Below are 19,900 nucleotides of genomic sequence, written 5' to 3'. Positions count from 1 at the left end.
TAGATACAATACTCATTGCCAGTAATAATACGTTTCATGACATCCCGGAAAGCATTGGTTCACAGACGTTAACGCCGATACTGTTATTTTGAGTGAACCAATCGTGCTTTCACTTTTCTTAGGCCCAAATGATATTTCCAAATAGTTTGCACTGGTCCTTCCAATCCGATATTCCAACGATGTCAGTAATTTCAATTCCTTTATTTTATTCATGTGGTGATCATCAGTTGATTTTGATGGTCGTCCTGGACGTGGTTCGTCGTTAACGTGTTCTCGACCCAATTTGTACCAATCAAAAACATTTAATCGCGACAAACAATTATCACCGAAGGTCGGCCCCAGAAATTTGATTCCGCTTACAAATTTAATGGAACTTCTGTGTTGAATAATTTCACTCATCGTGAAAATCGACTGCTCTTTATGTATTTGTGAAAACGTGCGTATACTAAACCCTGATGAGTATTTTGATGTGATATTTGGCACAGATGTCACTTAAAATCAAGCCAACTTAGAAACAAATTTTTCATTGAATGGGTTTTCTTGTGAAATTTATATTAAAATGTCTTACTATTTTTTGCCCGAGGTATTAGTACATCTCTGCATCTTTCATATGCTGTATTGTTTGAAATAAATATATGATTGTATAAGTATATTAAAAAATAGTAAAAATTCCCTTTTGATACCCATCTAACACCTTAACTAACAAAGACTACTTTGAACTTGATTTGAGAAAAATTTGAAGATTTTTCTTTATTTCACTTCTGAACTCTCGTAAAATTAGGGTCTCACTAACAAACGAAATGATTTCGCAACGTCTGTCGCCCTTTTGCTGTTAAAAGACTCCTATTTAGAAAATTTCAAAAATGAAATAGTTGACACTCTAAATATAGTATTCAAGGAATGTGGGGTATGGAACTTGTCGTGCATTAAAAAATTGGGAATGAGATAACTTTATTGCAAAGTGACCAGAGACAACAACGAATTGATAATTCTGTTAACTTATATTGAGCAATGCTTTAGATTATTGAATAAACCCGATTATAACAATGAAGGAGGCTGGCTTCATGCCTATATTATGTTATTTGAACGTCAGTAGGACGAAATAATGCGAAATTGCACGAATTCAACTTCAAGCTGTCTTTGACGTTTCCTTTCCTCAGACCTCAAGAGAAGGCACGCTGGAGAGATATGTAGCAATAATGAAGTGATAATTGCAGAAGCAGAACGCAATTGTGAAGCATAATAATTTGGTTTTGTTTGTCGGAAATTGTCAACAAAAAATATTAAAATTTAGTTGATGTGTAACCGAATAGTGAAGATTATCAAAACATTATTTAAGCGAAACATTTTAAATTATTCATAAATTTTTTTAATTTCTTTCTTATTTTACAACTTAAGGAAATATTTCCGCAAAGTATTTCAATGTGAACATACCCTAAGCTCATCACACTCAGTGAAAACCCGCTGTATTGCAGCGAGCACCGTTTGTAAACAAATCCACTGATAAGGTATGACGAGAAGAGTAACAACAAAAACGCTGTTGTTCGTCTAATTTATGGTGATGTAAACAAAAACAACCACAAAAGAGATGAGAAGTGCAGGAGAAGCCACAAGAACCTTTGACAGTTGAAGCATTTGAAAATGACAGCATAACAAAAATCAATAACGTCCAAAAGACTTGCGCAGTGCGCGCTGAGGAAACTAAAAAGCCAGCCAAGTTTTGGCATCACACGGTATAGAAAGCACACAAAACTGTTCGCACTGCTTGAAACTATTCATAAAATTCAGTGACAGAGCATAATTAACAAACAAATAGTAGTAATTAAGTAATAAAACAGTTTCTAAGTAGAAGTTTAGGCTTGTCTCTGAAGCGTAGTGTGGAAAATGCACAGCGCTCTGCCAGCAGACATAAAAATGTTGTGAAGCTTATGTTGGAAGAAAAATCGAAATTGTGGCAAACATTGTGAAGGAATGTGCAAAATGTAAGGAGATTTGTTACGGAAGTATTCCTTAATTAATCTAATGTGAACTCGGAAAATTTCGGCTTCGGAAGGCAATGAAATTTTGGGAATTTTGGGAGTGAAATCTTGGGCATTTTGGGGTGTGTAGGGCTTGAGTAGCAAAAGTGTTGACGACGCTGCCTTTCCTTTATCGATTAAAGCCGCGCAAGTTGTTGCTGGCTTTTTACTTGAGCTGTCAACAATTGCGACAGTCATAAGTGATTACGTGGAAGCCCTTTTACAGTGTGAAATCGCGAAATGAAAAGAGTTGCGGAAAGTAGAGTTACTTAAATAACATAATAATACATAACATAGAAATCTTTAAATCTAAGCCCTTTTACGGTAATAAAAAATACATTATTCGTTGTTGTGATGTCACGAGAAATTACAAAAACGAAAATATTTCTAGTTTTGATTTAAACAAAATCGGCATTTCGCTTGAGTAACTTAAATTTCTTCGCTTGCGCGCCGCAAAGTAGACTAAACTATTTGCATTTGCGCTTCGGGCGGCGAATGTGTCTCTTGTTACTACAAATACAACAATTTCGCATTGAATTGTCTATCCATTGATTATCAAGAACATTTGTACACCTTGAGAGAGCATAGAATTGTTAAAAAGCGGAAATGGAATCCGCTCAGGCAACAACTTATGAACCGTTAGAAGGTCGCGGCGCCGGCATACGGCATGAGCCCATGGACAGTCCGGAGGCGGACGTACGCGCACCCAAAGATCACAAACATTCCGTGTATGTAGCATTGTTGGCCGCAGGCATTGGGTTTGTGTTGCCCTATAACAGGTGAGTTGGATAATGAATAAAGATTTTTTCGTGGATTAAATAGCCCATACATACGTATGTATGTATGTATGTAATGTGTGCGTAGCAGAGTTGAATTGTTGTATACATACGATTGTTCATCATTTTGATTTGGAACTAGCAATATGTGGAGTATGCAAACATCTGACTTTATAAATAAACATTTCCTTGGGGCCTAGTGGTATAATCTTCAACTGACTCGTTTAAAATAAACTTATGCAATTCTAACTCCTCTCCAATATACAAGGCGTTGTGATAACTTCGAACCGTCTTAAAAAGAACACATCTTTTGACTGAACTGGAGAACAGTATTCAACATAGTTGTCGCCGAGGACGAGACACCGATTCAAAAGTTTTTTATTTGTAGTACTATTGACCTTTAGTTTCAAAATCAGTCTTTCTGATACCAATAAATTTTATTACCGCGAACATGCTCTTGGGTCCTGAGGGCCTAAGCTGTCAGATTCGTTGCATAAATCTTGAAATTTGGCTTTGATTTCATTGCTTTGTGAGACGTTGTGTTGCCTTGCTGAAATTTTGTTCTTCGTTGAATTCCGCATTTTTTATTGCATTTCCAATATCTTGCTTTTCAAATGTTCCAATAACGATATATAAGTAATAGTCGCCGTGGAGAAACCACCATCTTCTAGTTAGTCGATGGAAAATATTCCATGCGCATAGCAAAATATAGATCTTCTGGCTTGGGTTCATCATGTTCAGTTCACTGGGATGATTGTTGATTGAACTTTGTAGTACAGGTTTTAGTCATTGTCACATATCGATGCCAAATTTAGACCAACTCTTAATGTAAAGGGTTTTTCAATAGGGATGATATGATTTTCAAGTGTCGTTTCGGCCATTTTTAATATGTAATGATCTGTATTATTATGTTCAGTAATATTTACAATTTCAATATGGAAAGATATACGCAACGTTGATGAAGTCTTCAATTTTTTTGCCATTTTATAATCGTAATAATCATCCGTATTTGCCTGCTATTCATCGAATTGTTGAAAATTTCGAGGAAATTTTTTTCACATAATGTTCAAGTGGCAACAAGACAAAGAACCGCTCGAAATAATAAAAATATTGCTGCCGTTCGGCAAGTGTTGCTGAAGACCACAATTTTCGAATCCAGACGAAAGCATTTGGGCTCCATATAAAATTATACTCATATAAAAACTGAAGCCATTGGACCACCGTGAACATCGTTAATTAAGAACTTGACCATTTTTTAAGAAAATTATCTTCGCCGATGAGGCTCACTTTCATTTGAGTGGAGCGGTAAATAAACGAAACTGTTGATTCTGGTGCGAAGAAAATCCACAAATTATTCAGGAACAACCATTACATTCACCTAAATTGACAGTTTAGTGTGATGGTCTGGTGAAATCATCGCACCGTACTTCCTTCGAAATGAAGCTAGTAACACCGTTACTGTCAATGGAGAGCGGTATAAATCGACGTTTTATGGCAGCAATTGAAAGAAGTTGATTTTGACAACAAATGGTTCCAACAAGACGTTGCAATATGCCATACAGTACGTGCAGGAACCGAATTATTGCGAAAAAGGTTTGAATATTCGATTATTTCAAGAAATTGTGACATTGAATGGCCTGCAGGAAGTTGTGTCCACCATTTAGACCACTTCTTTTGGAGTTATTTGAAGTCGTTGGTCTTTAGCAATAAGCCAAACTCTCTTCAAGTTGTAGAAGTCAATATTGAACGTGACGTTATAGGACATACGACTTGATTTAATGGAAAAGTTTTTTATGAAGAACTAGCTGGCCCCGCGCCCGTTGTCCTGCGTAAAATTATGTGTTTTCAAATGAAAAGAAAGCTGAATTTATCATTTAATTTGTTTCAATGTAACACAGCTCGATAAACAACATTTTTGGTTTCTGTTCCGATGTAAGGAAAAGATGGTTTTCCAACTCGTGAGCAAGCCGTGTGGAAAACATAGCATTTCCAAATTTATGCCACACACTATGCGACTATCCTTGTGTCCTATTGATTGTCATCTCAAATGCAATTTTCCCTGGAAACGGAATTCGTAGAAAGAATCAAGCATTCTGCCTCTCTGCCTCCTTGTATTCGATAGTTGCTTCACGATCAGTCGGGTTCCATTACACAGTTTCGGCGCATGAAGATTGCGAAACATAATAAGGACAGATCCTACTTTAAGACGCAAATGATGCGGTGGCATACCAAGCCTCTGCAAACAATTTAGAAATTCCACAGGATAATTCACTAGTTGGATAATTCACGGCTTTGTATTCATTGTCAAGACGATCGATCGATTTGTACGAGCGCAAGTCTCCCGGAATTTGACTTTGAATTTTCCAGTTTAAGTCAACAACATCGGTATTTTTGGCAGCTAACATTGCGCGTGCACTTCAGGAATCGTAGTTACGATAATTTGGCCAATGTCCGAACATTCGTGATGAGTTCATCTTTCGTGAATTGATAACTGGCAGATGGAATTGATATCGAACCACCGGAAGTATCAACCGAAATTGTACCATTTCCAATCCTTAGCGAATACAATGTAAAATGTATTCGGCAATGTCATTTTTTTTGTTTGCTTCTGGCTTGCTTCTCAAAAAGTTGCACACACCGTACCATTCACGGTACGCAATGACTCAAATGAAGTTGAGCCGCGTACATTAATCAATAGCAACCGAAGATAGAAGCAATCGTCGTTTTTCGGGTGGATTGTGTAAATTCGTTTTAATGTATTAGTTGAGAACACACCTGGATGTCTATTTACTGGTTGGCTTTGATTTCTGCGTAACTATTTCCTCGAAGATGCATTCCATGTATAATATCAAGATATTTCCAAATAGAGCAATGTTCTCGCAAACAGATCACTGACGAAAGTTGAGAAAAAACGCGTCAATGTTAATTTTGTTGCTGTATTCTCTGGGAATTTCCGCAGAAATGATTTCATCAATTTGATCTGGTGTAACCACCCTGCACCGTCCAAAGAAGAATGTGTGTGTGCGGCAAACCTCTCTTTTCCATCAAACATCGTAACTGTTGTTTGAAAAGTCGCGCTGTGACATCGTGACGATCGCTTGCTGATTGACCGCAATCCATAATTCCGCACGTATGTCATGGCATCCTGGGAGTACTCGGCTATGTGCCTTCGGCTGCCAATGGATGTTGATGCCAAAAATTACGCCGACCGATATTAGCGCGACCTCTTCGTGGTATCGTAACAAATTTCAATCTGTAATTAATCACTCTGTGTGAAACACACATAACGTTTCCACTGAATAATTTTCAATAATTTTTTTTGAATAGCCGGAATAAGAGAGCAAATGACAAATTTGAACGATTGAAATAATTGAAAAACAAAACAAAAAAAATTAAAAAAAAATTGTATGAAAATAAGTTATTTTTTGGAATTTTCCTATATTCCGACTTTTCCTCACGAAAAGCATACGGTTTTTTTATTTCTAAACCTTCCCCGATCCACAGCGAACAACCTCTGAAAATTTCATTAAGATTGGTTCAGCCGTTCTCTTAACGTTACTAACAAACAAACATTCATTCGTTTATATGGGGAAAAAGAAAAGGACTGTTTTTGGGCGTTTTCCGGCAATTATTCGAATTTTTCTCGCGGTAAAAACCATCTTTGAACCTCAAAGAAAACTTAAAAAAAGAATTGGTCAAGTTGGTCCAGGCGTTGTTGAGTTATGCGCTTAGCAACACATTTTGCGATTCATTTTTATATATAAGAGATTATTTTGTCGGTTTTTTTTATTATTTCGTCCTCAATAATCATAAAAGCACTGTGTTTTCTTAACAAACTGGAATTAGGTCTGACTATAAAACAGATCGGATAGATTTTCTTAGAACTAAAAGAGCACATTCAACTTACTTGAACCTGAAATTTTAAATGTCGGCCCGCAATCGATTTAGATCTGAACAGATTTGCATATAAAAAATTAAAAAAGGATATTTTTAAAATTAATAACTATATTGATACACCTTTCGAAATAAGTCGCTAAAAATATGACCATAAAATAGTCTCCCAGAATAATATTCGCGACAGAAGAGGACTCTTATTTAAATGTTGTGGCCTTGATTGATATTGGAAACGGCTTCTATAAAAAAGTGTTTGCGTAGTGGCGCCCCCCTAAAAAAATTTAATCTCAAACGAGCTTTCTTCGCGATTGCATTCTTCCATTCTCCACTTTTTGTGTATTATTTTTTAATCAAATATCAAGAAAGTTTAGCTCTTTGTGTCTTATTTACTTTTATTTATTTGCATTTAACTGTAGTGTTTCAGTTAGAAATATGTAAATCTTTTCTTTTTTATCCTTACTGAAAAATTATTTGTTACTCCATTGAATTTTCAATTTTTGTAATTAAATTAAAAACAACAATTTTAAATTTTTATTCTCAAAATCGGAATGAATTATTTAAAATCTAATTATTAAAATATCGCAAACCTGCTGTCTAGTTAATAACTTTTGTACTTCTGAGACAATGTACCGATATAAAAAATAGTAAGACTTTTTGATTTAAATTTCGCGCGAAAACTTATCCGTCGAATTCTTTTTTCTACGTTAGTATGACTGTCAATAACATCTGTGCCAAATGTCATAACGTTCAGAATGTTAGAAAAGGCCTTCAGTGATAATTGGTTGTATCGAGCAAGTGTTTTTGATTGGTACACATTTTTCAAAGAGGGTCGCGTTGACGACGAACCGCGTTCAGAGTGGCCATCAACATATACTTATGATAAACACGTCAATAAAATAAAGGAATTAGTGATTTAGAATCAACAATTAACAGTCAGAGATCTTACTGACATCGTTCCAAAATCACTCAATTTTTTCGAAAAACAGCCCCGTGTTAATGTCTGTGAAACAATGCTTTCTGTCACCAGGACCATGATTATTACTGGCGATGAGTCTTGAATCTCTGCTTATAACCCGGAAACAGGCGGACGGACATTCGGCCGAAAAACGTAGCAAGCAATGAAATGTTAATTAATAATTTTAGATTCAATATTTACAAAATCGACAATGATTAGCTTAGGGTTATGCTATATAAATATATCTTATAAAGGTCTTGTCGAGTTAAAACGAGAATAATTAACATTAAGCCCGCAGAGTATCTATCCGCTTCTCTGAGAAACGAAGTGGAATACGACCATGTTATAATGTTTATATAAAATTTCGGCTTTGTCCTGTTTACGTAAGACTGACCTCCCACCTCGAATTCACATATCATCATTTGACGATTGAACTCGACCAGTTTGATCTCGCTGTTGTGTCAACTTTAGCTGTCTTTGTTTAAATTTGTTCTCTTTAAACTATATCTCATAAGAAGTATGGAGAAGAACCAGAGAGAGGGGCGAAGAAGGCAAGCCCAGACTTATGATAGCAGACAGTATTTACGTTGAAAGCAATTAAATCTTTACACAATTACTCAGTGCTCATTGTCATCTATTCATTAAGTAACTGACAATTCCATGCGCCTTGATTGACTAACTGACTGCGAGCTCGTGCTATTTATGGTTATTAAATATTCTCTGGGTAATTTTACTACCTGCAAGTGTTCTTGCGATGAATTTGCAATAATAATGCCATTACTATTAAGTACTTTCGTACGTATATATTCAAACTCTCTTTATTCTGATGCACAAAGTCGTTGCGAGGTGATTGTGGGGGCACACATGTGTACGTAATATGTAGATATAATGAGAATTGATTTCGCCCACTTGTCGGTACTAAAAGTATTCCCACCGAAACACGCAATTCCACAACAATAAAAATAAGCAATTCTTCAACTGTGACTACTATCTGCAAAATATAGTACATAAGGGCTTATGTATGGGTCTAATTTTATGCAAATATTATTTTGGTCTATTCTTCAGCTCCAAGTCATGTCTAATTTGCTTTAATACTTTTATTGCAGTTTCATCATCGCCGCCGACTACTGGCAGGCACGCTTCCCCGGCCGCTCCGTGGCATTGGACATGTCCATGACGTATATAATTGTCGCCTTTGCCACTGTTCTACTCAATAACGTTTTTCTATCGCTGGCGCCATTTCGTGTGCGTATTCTTTTCGGCTACGTGGTGTCCTTTACCACACTCATCTTTGTGGCCGTCTGCGAGGTGGCATTTCATATGTTCGCCGCCAATACGGCGTATTCAGTGAACTTGGCTGCTGTGTCTTTGGTGGCTATCGGCTGTACAGGTAGGTGGAGGGGACGGGAGGGCATAAAGTTTAAGCGTAAAATTAATAAAAATGTTAAGTCTTTGAATAAAATAAGTTTATCATATTTTATACAAATTTATTCAAATTTCTGAAATTATTGGACCTTAAATTTTTTTGGGAATAGTTTTGCTATTCGGCAGCCGACGGAAATTCGAGCCACGATTTTTTTTGCGTTAACTCATGTGGCACCAATACTTCGAGCTCTTTTCTCTTCCTTATAGCAAGGGGCACAACCCTGGGGAGAGCTGTTTTGCCTTCTCACTTTAGCTCGCCTTCAATTGTATGTTTTTTTTGCTATCCAGAGGATACTTGGTCTAAGATAGAAAGTCGTGAGCTGCTTGTGCCATATGCAAAAGAATCGTTTCTGGCCACTCCCGAGTGAATGGCGATCAGAAACCTTTCCTCACTTACGTGAAATTCTATACATGGCTCCATCCATGATATTGGTGAATGAGTGAACTCTAGGTGATCATATGTTAACGTTCCAAAGATAGTCGTGGTGCGGATCTTTTTACAGTTTTGCAGAACTGTTTCATGGCGATTATAATTTAGCCAAAGGATTATACTTTCGTGTACCTAATTTACGGGTCCTGAATGATGAATCAGGAGTTCTAAGACTCAGTTCTATAAAATCGTAGTATGTTTTTATTTTTTTTTAACTTTACTCTTACATATTTGCTAAATAATTCGAACGAAATCATATTTTGAGACCCTAAGTCATTTCGAATCATTATTATTTCATCCACAGTCCAACAATCCAGCTTCTATGGATTTGCTAGCATGTTACCGAAGCAGTATACCCAAGCGGTAATGGCTGGAGAGAGTATTGCTGGTTTTTTGGTATCTTCCAATCGTGTGGTCACAAAGATGTTAATACAAAATGACCGACTATCAACGGTGATCTTCTTTCTCACTTCGACACTGTATGTGCTACTCAGTTACGCAATGCATTTATTCACTATTAATTCACCGTTTGTACGGTACCATATGAAGGCGTGTGCAAAGATTGTACTCCGACCTGATGAAGATCGATTGGTGCGTACTCTGTATTAAATTAAGTTAACCCAAGCAGTAAATAATTTAACTCAATTTCTTTATTATACACCCTTACAGCAAAATGACCTCGACGGTGACACGCCCATTGCCAAATACGGTGTATTAACGCTGGAGCCCACTTCGCCGCCAGCAAATGCGACAAATAACACAACAGGCGCACTGAGCTTCAGCAATCCCGTTTATGAGCTTTCCAATCCAACGGCTGGTGAAAGTGTAATAGAGGGACTCAATAGTTTACCCGATATGCCAAGCACTCCGCAAGAGCCCACTACGCCGACCACAGTGGCTTTCAAGGTAGAGCACGTACTCACGCCCGGTACTTGTACGCCCGGCAAGCTGAGCGATCTGAAGAATGGCTTTGTCTCACGTTGGACCGTAGCCCAGGCGATCTATCCATACATGGTGTGCATCGCGCTGGCCTACTGCGTCACACTCTCGCTATATCCTGGCATCGAATCGGAGATTATTTCATGCAGTCTCGGCACATGGCTGCCAGTACTGCTTATGTTTACCTTCAACACGGCGGATGTGATTGGAAAACTGCTGGCTGCTCTGCCATATCCATGGTCACGACGTCAGTTAATATTAATGTCTGGTTTACGCATCGTATTGGTGCCGCTATTGCTCTTGTGCTGTGCGCCGCGTCATCAACCTGTCATTTCTGGAGAGACAGCGGCTTTTATTTTCACAATCGGCTTGGGCGTTAGTAACGGTCTCGCTGGCAGTCTTCCAATGATGCTAGCGCCAGCCAAAGTGCCCGGCACACTTAAAGAGGTGACCGGCAACATGATGACACTTTCGTATAACGTCGGCTTAACGACTGGTTCACTCATCGGTTATGTTTTTGAATCCATGCTGGGTGCACAGCTCACCAATCCATGTCCGACCTACCCGTATGCACCGGCCTCAATGTTAGACCCAACCGGCGCGCATGCGCAACTTATCAGCACTACTAGCACGTCAAGCACCGCTGCACCCATTTTGAATACTACAGCCGTTGCTGCGGCGCTGTTTACCACAACAGTTTCCACATTATTACCGACCACCGAAGCAAGCACAACCGCTTTGGTGACCACAACAGCAGCGGCAGCTGTGTCCACAACCAGCACAACCGTGGCGCCGCTGTTGCCCACTCTAATAACGCCGACGACCGCGTTGGTGACCTCTACAGCGGCGGCGATTTTGAGTTCGGTAGCGGGCACCATCGACAATGTAGTCTCAGCCGTGGTGAGCACCGTCTCAACGGCGGCTCTGGGCGACTTGACTGGCGAGACGAGCATAAGCACCACAGATCCCCAAACGCCAATAGAGCTGATGCAACAGATTTAAACGATTTGTGTGGCGGGTTTTAACATGATTGTGGAGCGAGACTGAAAGGTGTTTTAGTAAAGACCAAAAGTATTTAAAATGGAAGGTCTAGGCGGGAAGTGCCCCGGTTTGAAATGCGTTTGGAACTGTAAGGTCACTATAATGTTTGACAAATTTGCTGTGGTTTATGAAGTATTGTAAATAGCTGCTTTAAGTTTTTGTAATCAAGGTGAATAATTTGTGGGTGTCTTAAACTTTCTTTTTACATAGACCTCGCTATGTGTGCTTGACTGAAATGGTGGTGGTCGTGTTTATAATCTAAAACTAGAATTCTCACATAAACGAAATACAGAACTACACCCATTTTATTCCACAGAACCCAGAGCATGAAACAAAATTGTTACCAACAATAAGCGGAAAAAGGTTTTAAAAATGAGATAATACATTTTACTCATAGTACTTGCTGCTAACGGCATGTCATACTCATAGCAAACACAAAATAATATACTCATACTGATAATTAGCTTACATACATACAAACATTCATACTTAGATATTGAATATTTCAAGTAACTGAAGTAAAAAAAAAAAAACACATTCTAATAAGAATTCGCGCCTAAAGGTAGGCTACGTAAACTTATCCGATTTTAATATTTTTTTCGCATTAACAACAAGCTAAAGCCGAGGTCAAATTTTAAGCGCCAAGTGTAAAATACCGCGCCTAAGGTTGCTTACGTTTAAGCGCTGAAATTTAACTCGACTATGTGTGCTTGTTTGGTTTTATATACTCGTAAATATCACCCTAACTTATACTCAGTTATAAATAAAAATATGAAAATTAAAGTATTAGAATGAAACCCGTAAATCGCGTGTAATTCAGTGGATATGTGCTATAAATTAAAAACAAAAACCAAAACACTTAAAAAACGCGAATAACTCAAAAACTTCAAGAACAGTTGGTACTTAAGTAAATATAATATATTAAAAGACAGTGTGACGAATACTTTTAGGCGTGTTACTATGTTTTTCCAGCATAACCAAAAGGGCTGATAGAAATTTAAATTCTTAAAATTACATGAGATATATTTTTAATATGTGCATACATAACTACATACATAAGGTTTAAAAATAAAAGGGAAATAAAAAAGAACTTAACTAAAATAAAAGAAACCCGAGTTAAAGGTATAGCAATCGGATTTGCCGAAAACTGTGTCATAGTAACTAAAACCATGGTTTTTGAATTTTATTATTTGAAATTTGCAATTTCCGTTGCTTACATTTTCCTTTTTGTGCCTTATTCTTAATATTGCTAAACGTTGTTTTTGATGTGTTGTTAAAGGTACTGCACCCACTGCAGTGGGTTTCCAAATAACGCAAAACTTACAAAAATATTAGTATTTATCATTGATCTTTTAATTGATCACTGAGGACTTTCTAAGATTCTCATGACACCATGAAAATCTTTTAACCCTCTCATAGAATAATTCGTATGAATAACTGAAGAAATGGGTGACATTCTTCAAGCTACTTTTCAACAATTCTGTTTGTCTTGAAGTTGCTCGATTAAGCTGATAATAAAACTAAGTGATTCTTGACTAGTTTCGAGCTGATCTTGTCGATTCTAGTTTCAAGTGCTGAAAAGTTACAGTTGTTCAAGAATCTATGTTACAAGCAGTTGAGATTTTCTTAGAAAAATTTATGTTTTTTGGCCTGGCTACGCTTGAACGGCTTTGGACTGTTTAGTAATTTGATGAAAGAAGCATGATCTTTGTCTAGATTTAACTGATTTTTGAGCGGGCCCAGTATCTGTTTCGAGACAATGTTGTAAAAGATCAAGTAAGGGCACTGGGCACTGAAGCTGCGCATATCAAACCCACTGTTAGTCTTATATAAAATTTAGCCTCGGCTTGACTTAAATGTCGATTGATTTGAGTTACTTATATCACTTATTTATCACTTTTTCTTTTTATTTAACTATATTTCAATATTTACCGCTATTCTTTAATTCAAACCTAGACTTGGTTATCCTGTGGCAGCTCTATAGTCTTTGGCGGCTTCTATAAAGTATCACTAAAATCAAAAGACAAGAAAGAAATTATGAAAACTATATAGTTTCATATATAGCAAATGCAAATGCAAAAACAAAAATGAAAAAATGGCAACTGTTATCATTGTTCGTGAAATATGTATATTTGTTGTACGTACTCGTATGTTATCGTGATTTTGTTTAAATTTATAAGTCGTAACACGAAATGGCAATGTGAAATGTTTTGTGACTTTTTTGATAAGCAAAAGCTATGAATATTGTTTATGGATCGGTGGTAATTATAATATGAATATGCTGGAAGATATATTGTAAGTTAATAGAAATATGAATAAAGTGAAATTTCAAAAGAAAAACGAGTTTGCGTTATTGATTTCATGTAGGAGTAATTAGCAGGCTGAAAAACGATCGAACAAGGGCGGAGAATATGGCGACCGCCGAAGTCGAAGCACTTTTCATGCAATTTTGACATCAATTAAATTGATTTGTAACACAGTCGAGAGACTGTGAGCTCGTGCGCTACTCACTTTTCGTAGAGCTTTCGCATACCAAAATTTTCATAAAGGATATTTCCAACACTTTTGATATCTTTAAGCTCAGCTGCCTTGAATAGTTCAATTTTAAAATTCATACTGTGTATTTTTTATGTCTTCTTATGCTGTTTTTTATATGACTTGCACGGAAGGCACGGTCAATATTCATAAAACCTCTTCATTTTAAAAAATACAACTAAATTAACACACATAATCCCTTATTGTTAGTTTTCGTCGAATCAATAAAACTTAAGTCACTTAAAATTTTTATTTTTTTTATTTTTTACTGCTCCCAAAAAATAAGGTGACATTGTAATTATTTCTAAAATTCTGTATTTATTCTTCCAAATCAATTTCATCCCCTTCCACAATTCCGGCCTTTTTAGGCGGATAGCGTTACGCAAACGACGCATAACGTTCAAATAATATTCCTTGTTGACTGTTTGACCGGTTGGAAGGAATTCATAATGCACAACACCACGATAATCGAAGAAAACAGTCAACATGACCTTGATTTTTGAGCGACTTTGGTGCGATTTTTTTGGTCTCGGCTCTCTTTTGGCACGATATTCGTTCAATTGATCGGTTGTTTCGGGGTCGTAAGCATAGATCCAAGTCTCATCGCCAGTTATAATGCGTTTCATGACACCCTGGTAGTCGGAAAGCATCGTTTCACACACTTCAACGCGACGCCTTTTTTCCAAAAAATTCAATGTTTTCGGTACCAGTTGAGATTTGACACGCTTGAGGCCCAAAACATCCTTCAAAATGGTATTGGCTGAGCCTTTCGATATGCCAACTTCATCAGCAAGGTCTCTAATTGTTAATCGACGGTTTTTCAACACCAAATCTTTGATTTGTTGAACGTGAGCTTCGTCGGTTGAGGTTGATGGTCGCCCTGGACGCTATTCGTCTTCGACGCGTTCACGGCCGGCTTGGAACTCACTATACCTCTTGAAACATTTTTTTTTAGACATATCCTCATCACCAAAGGCCTTCTGCACCATCCTCAACGTATCCGCAGCAGAAAATTGATTCCGTAAACAAAATTTAATGCAAATTCTTTGCTCAACAAATTTCGACATCGCAAAAAACGAAAAACTCACTTTTAGCAGCTCAGAAAACGACACGTATCTCAAACACTAATGAATATTTTGACATGAAATTTGACGTAAATGTGATTGACAGTACTACCAACCTAAAAAAAAAAAAATAATTCTCCAAATCCTTCGACGCGCGCAGTTTAAATTCAAATGTCACCTTATTTTTTGGGCACAGTAGTATGTCATAGACAAAGCAACCGTCGGTAAATTCTACTTATGCAAATTAGATTTTTAATGAATGTCAGATGTCCATTACTTAAACCGTTTTGTAACGTTTCGCATATAAATGCTTCTAATCGACTTTTTACCGTATTTATATCGACCAAAATGTGCGATTCTTAATCCTTTTTATATCCACATCTACAGCTCCCATACACCCAATATAATGACTTAAGTTTGTATTCCGTTCAGTTCTGCACTAGATGTATTTATAACGTTTTAGGATTTCACCTAATATCGAATATCGATTTTGCGGACTTGTTTAGAGTAGAATAACTTTTGCGTTATTTTTAAATATAACAGATTGAAATATAAATACCTAACACTAAAAAAGTTGCATTTTATTATAAATATCTTACTTTTCCGTTAGCCGTTAGCGAACAATTTATAAAGCTTTGTTTGAAAGCGCTTAAAGCTTCGACGCAATGTTTCGATACACAACATCTTATATGTATGGACAAACAGTGCTTTTGTTAATTTCGGGGATGATTTTAATGGTTGCTGAATTTCCCTATATTATAAGGGTAAGTATTTTGGTGGTGGAAGTTTTTGAATGAGGTTGTTTTGCTTAGAGCATTCCTATTGAACGACGGATTTATAGCTAAAAGCAGGGGTAATTAGTTCACAATAGAGCGGGAATTTATAGGTAGAGCTATCTGAAGATGAGTGGTGTCCTAAATAAGTTTATGGGACTTTTCTATAAATATCCCAACAAAATTGACGAAGAATTTCGCCATAATTTTATATGTTCGAATTTGTTGCTATTCTCAGTATTTAAAAATACATTGTAGCTTCTTATAATCCTAAAATTTATAACGGATAATTAGACCCCGTGTGAAAGCATTAAATGCTAAAAGGATATTTGTGAAATATTTATAGTTGCTTTATTCACGTTGCTCCATCTAAATGTCATCATTCAACAAGTAATTCTACAATTTTCGGTTTTGAGGATACGGAAATCTCTACATAACGTTTAAACGCCAGTGGTTATACATTATAATAGGGGACTATGTGAAGTGGATTTAGTACCGCAATTTGCGAGAAATATATGTACATATGTATGTATGTGCAGTGCATTCAAAAAATAAAGTTTTTGTTTTGTTATTGGAAAATATTTTGTAGTTGTCGAAAATACATTGTTTAGTTAAAGTTGACGTTTATTCAATACTTGCCTGAAATCTTTGATGGCAACCTTCAGGTACATTGAAGTAACTCAATGAAATATTTTGTTGACGTTAAATATTTAATTTTTTTTTTTTCAATAAAGGTCAAAAATTGTCTATTGCCTGCTGACTGCGTCTGCTCTAGCTATGTTTCGGATCATTGTTTTCTTCAAGTATCCAATCATGATTATTTTTGCCGTAAAGCATTTCAGCTGCCTTCAATCACCTCTTTTTATACATTAACGTTTTTCAGGTTTTTTGTGAATCACTTCAAAATTCCAAATCCATTAGCAGAGCAGCATCCGTAAGGGGCTTAACACCCCTTTAAATAAATGTTCGTTCTTTTCTTAGCCATTCAAGGGGTTAAACAATACAAAAGTAAACTCGTCTGTAAATATTACATTGCGTCAGTCATGTTTGATTACAGTACTGCCGTGTTTGACACCACATCCCTGAAGTTTGTTCCGCGTTGTATTTAGAATCTAATCCCTTTTTATAAATTTTTTTTAGCTTTTCTTAGAATGATCAATGATTTCTTCCAACAAATGAGAATAATAGCTCTGTCCTCACTTTTAGATGTCACGTGATAACTTCCTCTTTCTGGCTTCGCATCTATGATTCCAGTTTCTCCATAATGATAAGATCAGCTCCTCAAAATGCACAACTCGTAATTAAATACTTTGCAGTCTTAATAGTTCATTTGGAACCTCTAGGATGCTTGCTGAGCACTAATTTTTATACTCTCGCAACAAAGTTGCTAAGGAGAGTATTATAGTTTTGTTCACATAACGGTTGTTTGTAAGTCCTAAAACTAAAGAGTCAGATATAGGGTTATATATACCAAAGTGATCAGGGTGACAAGTAGAGTTGAAATCCGGATGTCTGTCTGTCCGTCCGTTCGTGCAAGCTGTAACTTGAGTAAAATTGAGAATCATGATGAAACTTGGTACACGTATTTCTTGGCTTCATAAGAGGGTTAAGTTCGAAGATAGGCAAAATCGGCCCACTGCCACGCCCACAAAATGGCGAAAACCTATAAAGTGTCATAACTAAGCCTTAAATAAAGATATTAAAGTAAAATTTGGCATACAGAATCGCATTATTTGGACGTAATTTTTTCGGAAAAGTGGGCGTGGCCCCGCACCCCACGTACGTAAGTTTTTTGTACATATCTCGGGAACTACTATAGCTATGTCAACCAAACTCTATAGAGTCATTTCCTTCAGGCATTTCCATATACAATTCCAAAATGGAAGAAATCGGATAATAACCACGCCCACCTCCCATACAAAGGTTATGTTGAAAATCACTGAAAGTGCGTTAACCGACTAACAAAAAACGTCAGAAACACTAAATTGTACGGAAGAAATGCCAGAAGGAAGCTGCACCCAGGCCTTTTTTAAAAATTGAAAACGGGCGTGGCGTCGCCCACTTATGGACCAAAAACCATATCTCAGGAACTACTAATCTAATTAATTTTACAGCAAAATAAAAAAAAATATGTAAATGACGGATAATGAAATCTCGATTATCACTTTATCAAGCGAGAGTATAAAATGTTCGGTGACACCCGAACTTAGCCCTTCCTTACTTGTTCTAATTTCAACGCGTGGCAATTTAATAAGATCGAAAAAACTGGACGAGCCGTACGCGTCAACATATTTTATCATCGAAAAACGCACTGTTTTAGAGTTTGAGGCAAAAATTTACAAAACCAATATCTTATTTTATATTTTTTATTAACAACAAAGTTAACTTTTCTGGTAATATGCTTCTGCACTAATATGACATCTATCCCAGTTAGCGACAGCTGTTTGGAGCGAATTCGAGATACCAAGAGTAGCTAGGTTCTTCTTCACCTGATCTCTCCAACGGAGTGGACGTATTCCTCTTCCTCTGCTTCGATCGGACGGTACTGAATCGAAAACCTTTAAAGATGGAGTGTTCTCTTCCATCTGGACAATAGAACCAAGACAGAGCAGCCGCTGTCTCTTGATTCGCTGAACTATGTAAATGTTGTCCTATATCTCGTTCCAATGCGGCATTCGCCATTACCAATGCCATTCCCTCGAACACTCCTGAGGTAAACTCATCAGATGATGCCATTGTCCATGCTTTCGCACTATATAACAGGACAAAAATAGTGAGAGACTTGTAGAGTTTGGTCTCTGTTCGTAGGGAGAGAACTTTACTCTTCGATTGCCTACACAGTCCTAAATAGCACCTGTTGGCAAGAGTGATTCTGCGTTTGATTTAAAAGCTGATGTTTTTATTGCAGTTGATACTGGTTCCAGGATGGACGAAATTATCTACGGCTTCGAAATAATTACTGTCTACAGTGACTTGTGGGCCAAATTGCGAAGGCGATGCCTGCTTATTTGATAACAGCATACAAAAATATTTCGTCTTGTTCTCGATCACAGCCATATCCGTACGCTTGGCTTAGAGTCCAGAGAAAGCAGAATTTACGGCGCGATTGTTGAGGCCAATGATATCCATACCATCGGCGTACGACAGTCAGAAGCTGCATACTCCCATTGTATATTGTACCAACGGCTGGTAGAGGTCCTTCCCCATAATGACGGAGCCTTTGATGGTTGCAATGCCGTCCCAAAGTTCCTTTATACCAAGTTGCTGATAAATGCTCTCAGAGAACAAGAGCGCAAGTCGAGTAGAATACCGTTTCGACGTCGGTTATGATTGGAGGTTTTCGCCGTTGAACCTTCCCTGTGTTTGTTGGAGAGGTTTCGCAATTTTCATTTGCTACTGCTCCGCTTGTGTAGAGTAGTAGTAGAGCAGAGCTAATAAAAATTTTCATGTGCTACAGCTACACATGCTACATAAGCGGAGCTGTAGCAAATGAAAATGTTTATTACCTCTTCTCTACTACCGCTCCCAATTTTTTGGTACCGCTACGCCAGAGCAGAGCACAGCACTTCAATTTTTGCTCTCTCTTTTTACCTAACAAAACTCGTAGCAGAGCAGAGCACATACTTTTACATTGTTATGCTATGGCTCTGCTATGGCTCTCGAGAAAGTGAGAGCGGTAGCTATAGCATAGCAACAATTCTAGAAATTTTGTTCCTACGGAGGAGTAAATGAAAACCCTGCTTTCAACAGGACATCTAGGACAGGTGGACAGCAGCACCTTCCCAATTTAGGGATCGGGCACACCAGGTGCATGCTGTTATATCATAGTCCTAATTACGTTTGCTGTGGTCGTCATTAAAAGCAGGATCTTTCATCCGAGGGTACAGGGCTGTTATATATATTCCGGCCTATAGCAACACTAAGTGTAGCCAGGTGCAATCTGACATTTCCATTGGAAAGTTTGACATTTTTTAGCTTAACATAACTCAGAACATTTTGTCATTTAATCGTGAATTGTTTTATTTACAGGGAATTAAAAAATTCATCTCG

General features: G+C 37.3%; 2 protein-coding genes across 2 annotated transcripts in view; both read left to right on the top strand.

The window, feature by feature from the left end:
* Positions 1-19,900, top strand: part of LOC126762710 (39S ribosomal protein L20, mitochondrial) — a 366,701-nt gene that overhangs the window by 105,596 nt on the left and 241,205 nt on the right. The window lies entirely within an intron of this gene.
* On the top strand, positions 1,696-13,818 carry LOC126762684 (equilibrative nucleoside transporter 4). Its single transcript, XM_050479613.1, has 4 exons — positions 1,696-2,797; positions 8,750-9,033; positions 9,803-10,089; positions 10,168-13,818. Exons 1-4 carry the CDS (start codon positions 2,625-2,627, stop codon positions 11,437-11,439), a joined length of 2,016 nt encoding a protein of 671 aa, XP_050335570.1. The 5' UTR covers positions 1,696-2,624; the 3' UTR covers positions 11,440-13,818.

Source organism: Bactrocera neohumeralis, chromosome 6 (genome assembly GCF_024586455.1).
Source record: "Bactrocera neohumeralis isolate Rockhampton chromosome 6, APGP_CSIRO_Bneo_wtdbg2-racon-allhic-juicebox.fasta_v2, whole genome shotgun sequence".
Taxonomy (NCBI): domain Eukaryota; kingdom Metazoa; phylum Arthropoda; class Insecta; order Diptera; family Tephritidae; genus Bactrocera; species Bactrocera neohumeralis.
Note: the sequence above shows the minus strand (reverse complement) of the source record. Positions and strands in the feature narration are given on the sequence as shown.

What these genes read in the sequence shown, in the direction of transcription:
- LOC126762684 (XM_050479613.1), top strand. Translation starts at nt 2,625, where the DNA reads ATGGAATCCGCTCAGGCAACAACTTATGAACCGTTAGAAGGTCGCGGC. An exon ending in TTTGTGTTGCCCTATAACAG is followed by an intron (nt 2,798 to 8,749) that starts GTGAGTTGGATA and finishes CTTTTATTGCAG; the next exon opens with TTTCATCATCGCCGCCGACT. An exon ending in GACCTGATGAAGATCGATTG is followed by an intron (nt 10,090 to 10,167) that starts GTGCGTACTCTG and finishes ACACCCTTACAG; the next exon opens with CAAAATGACCTCGACGGTGA.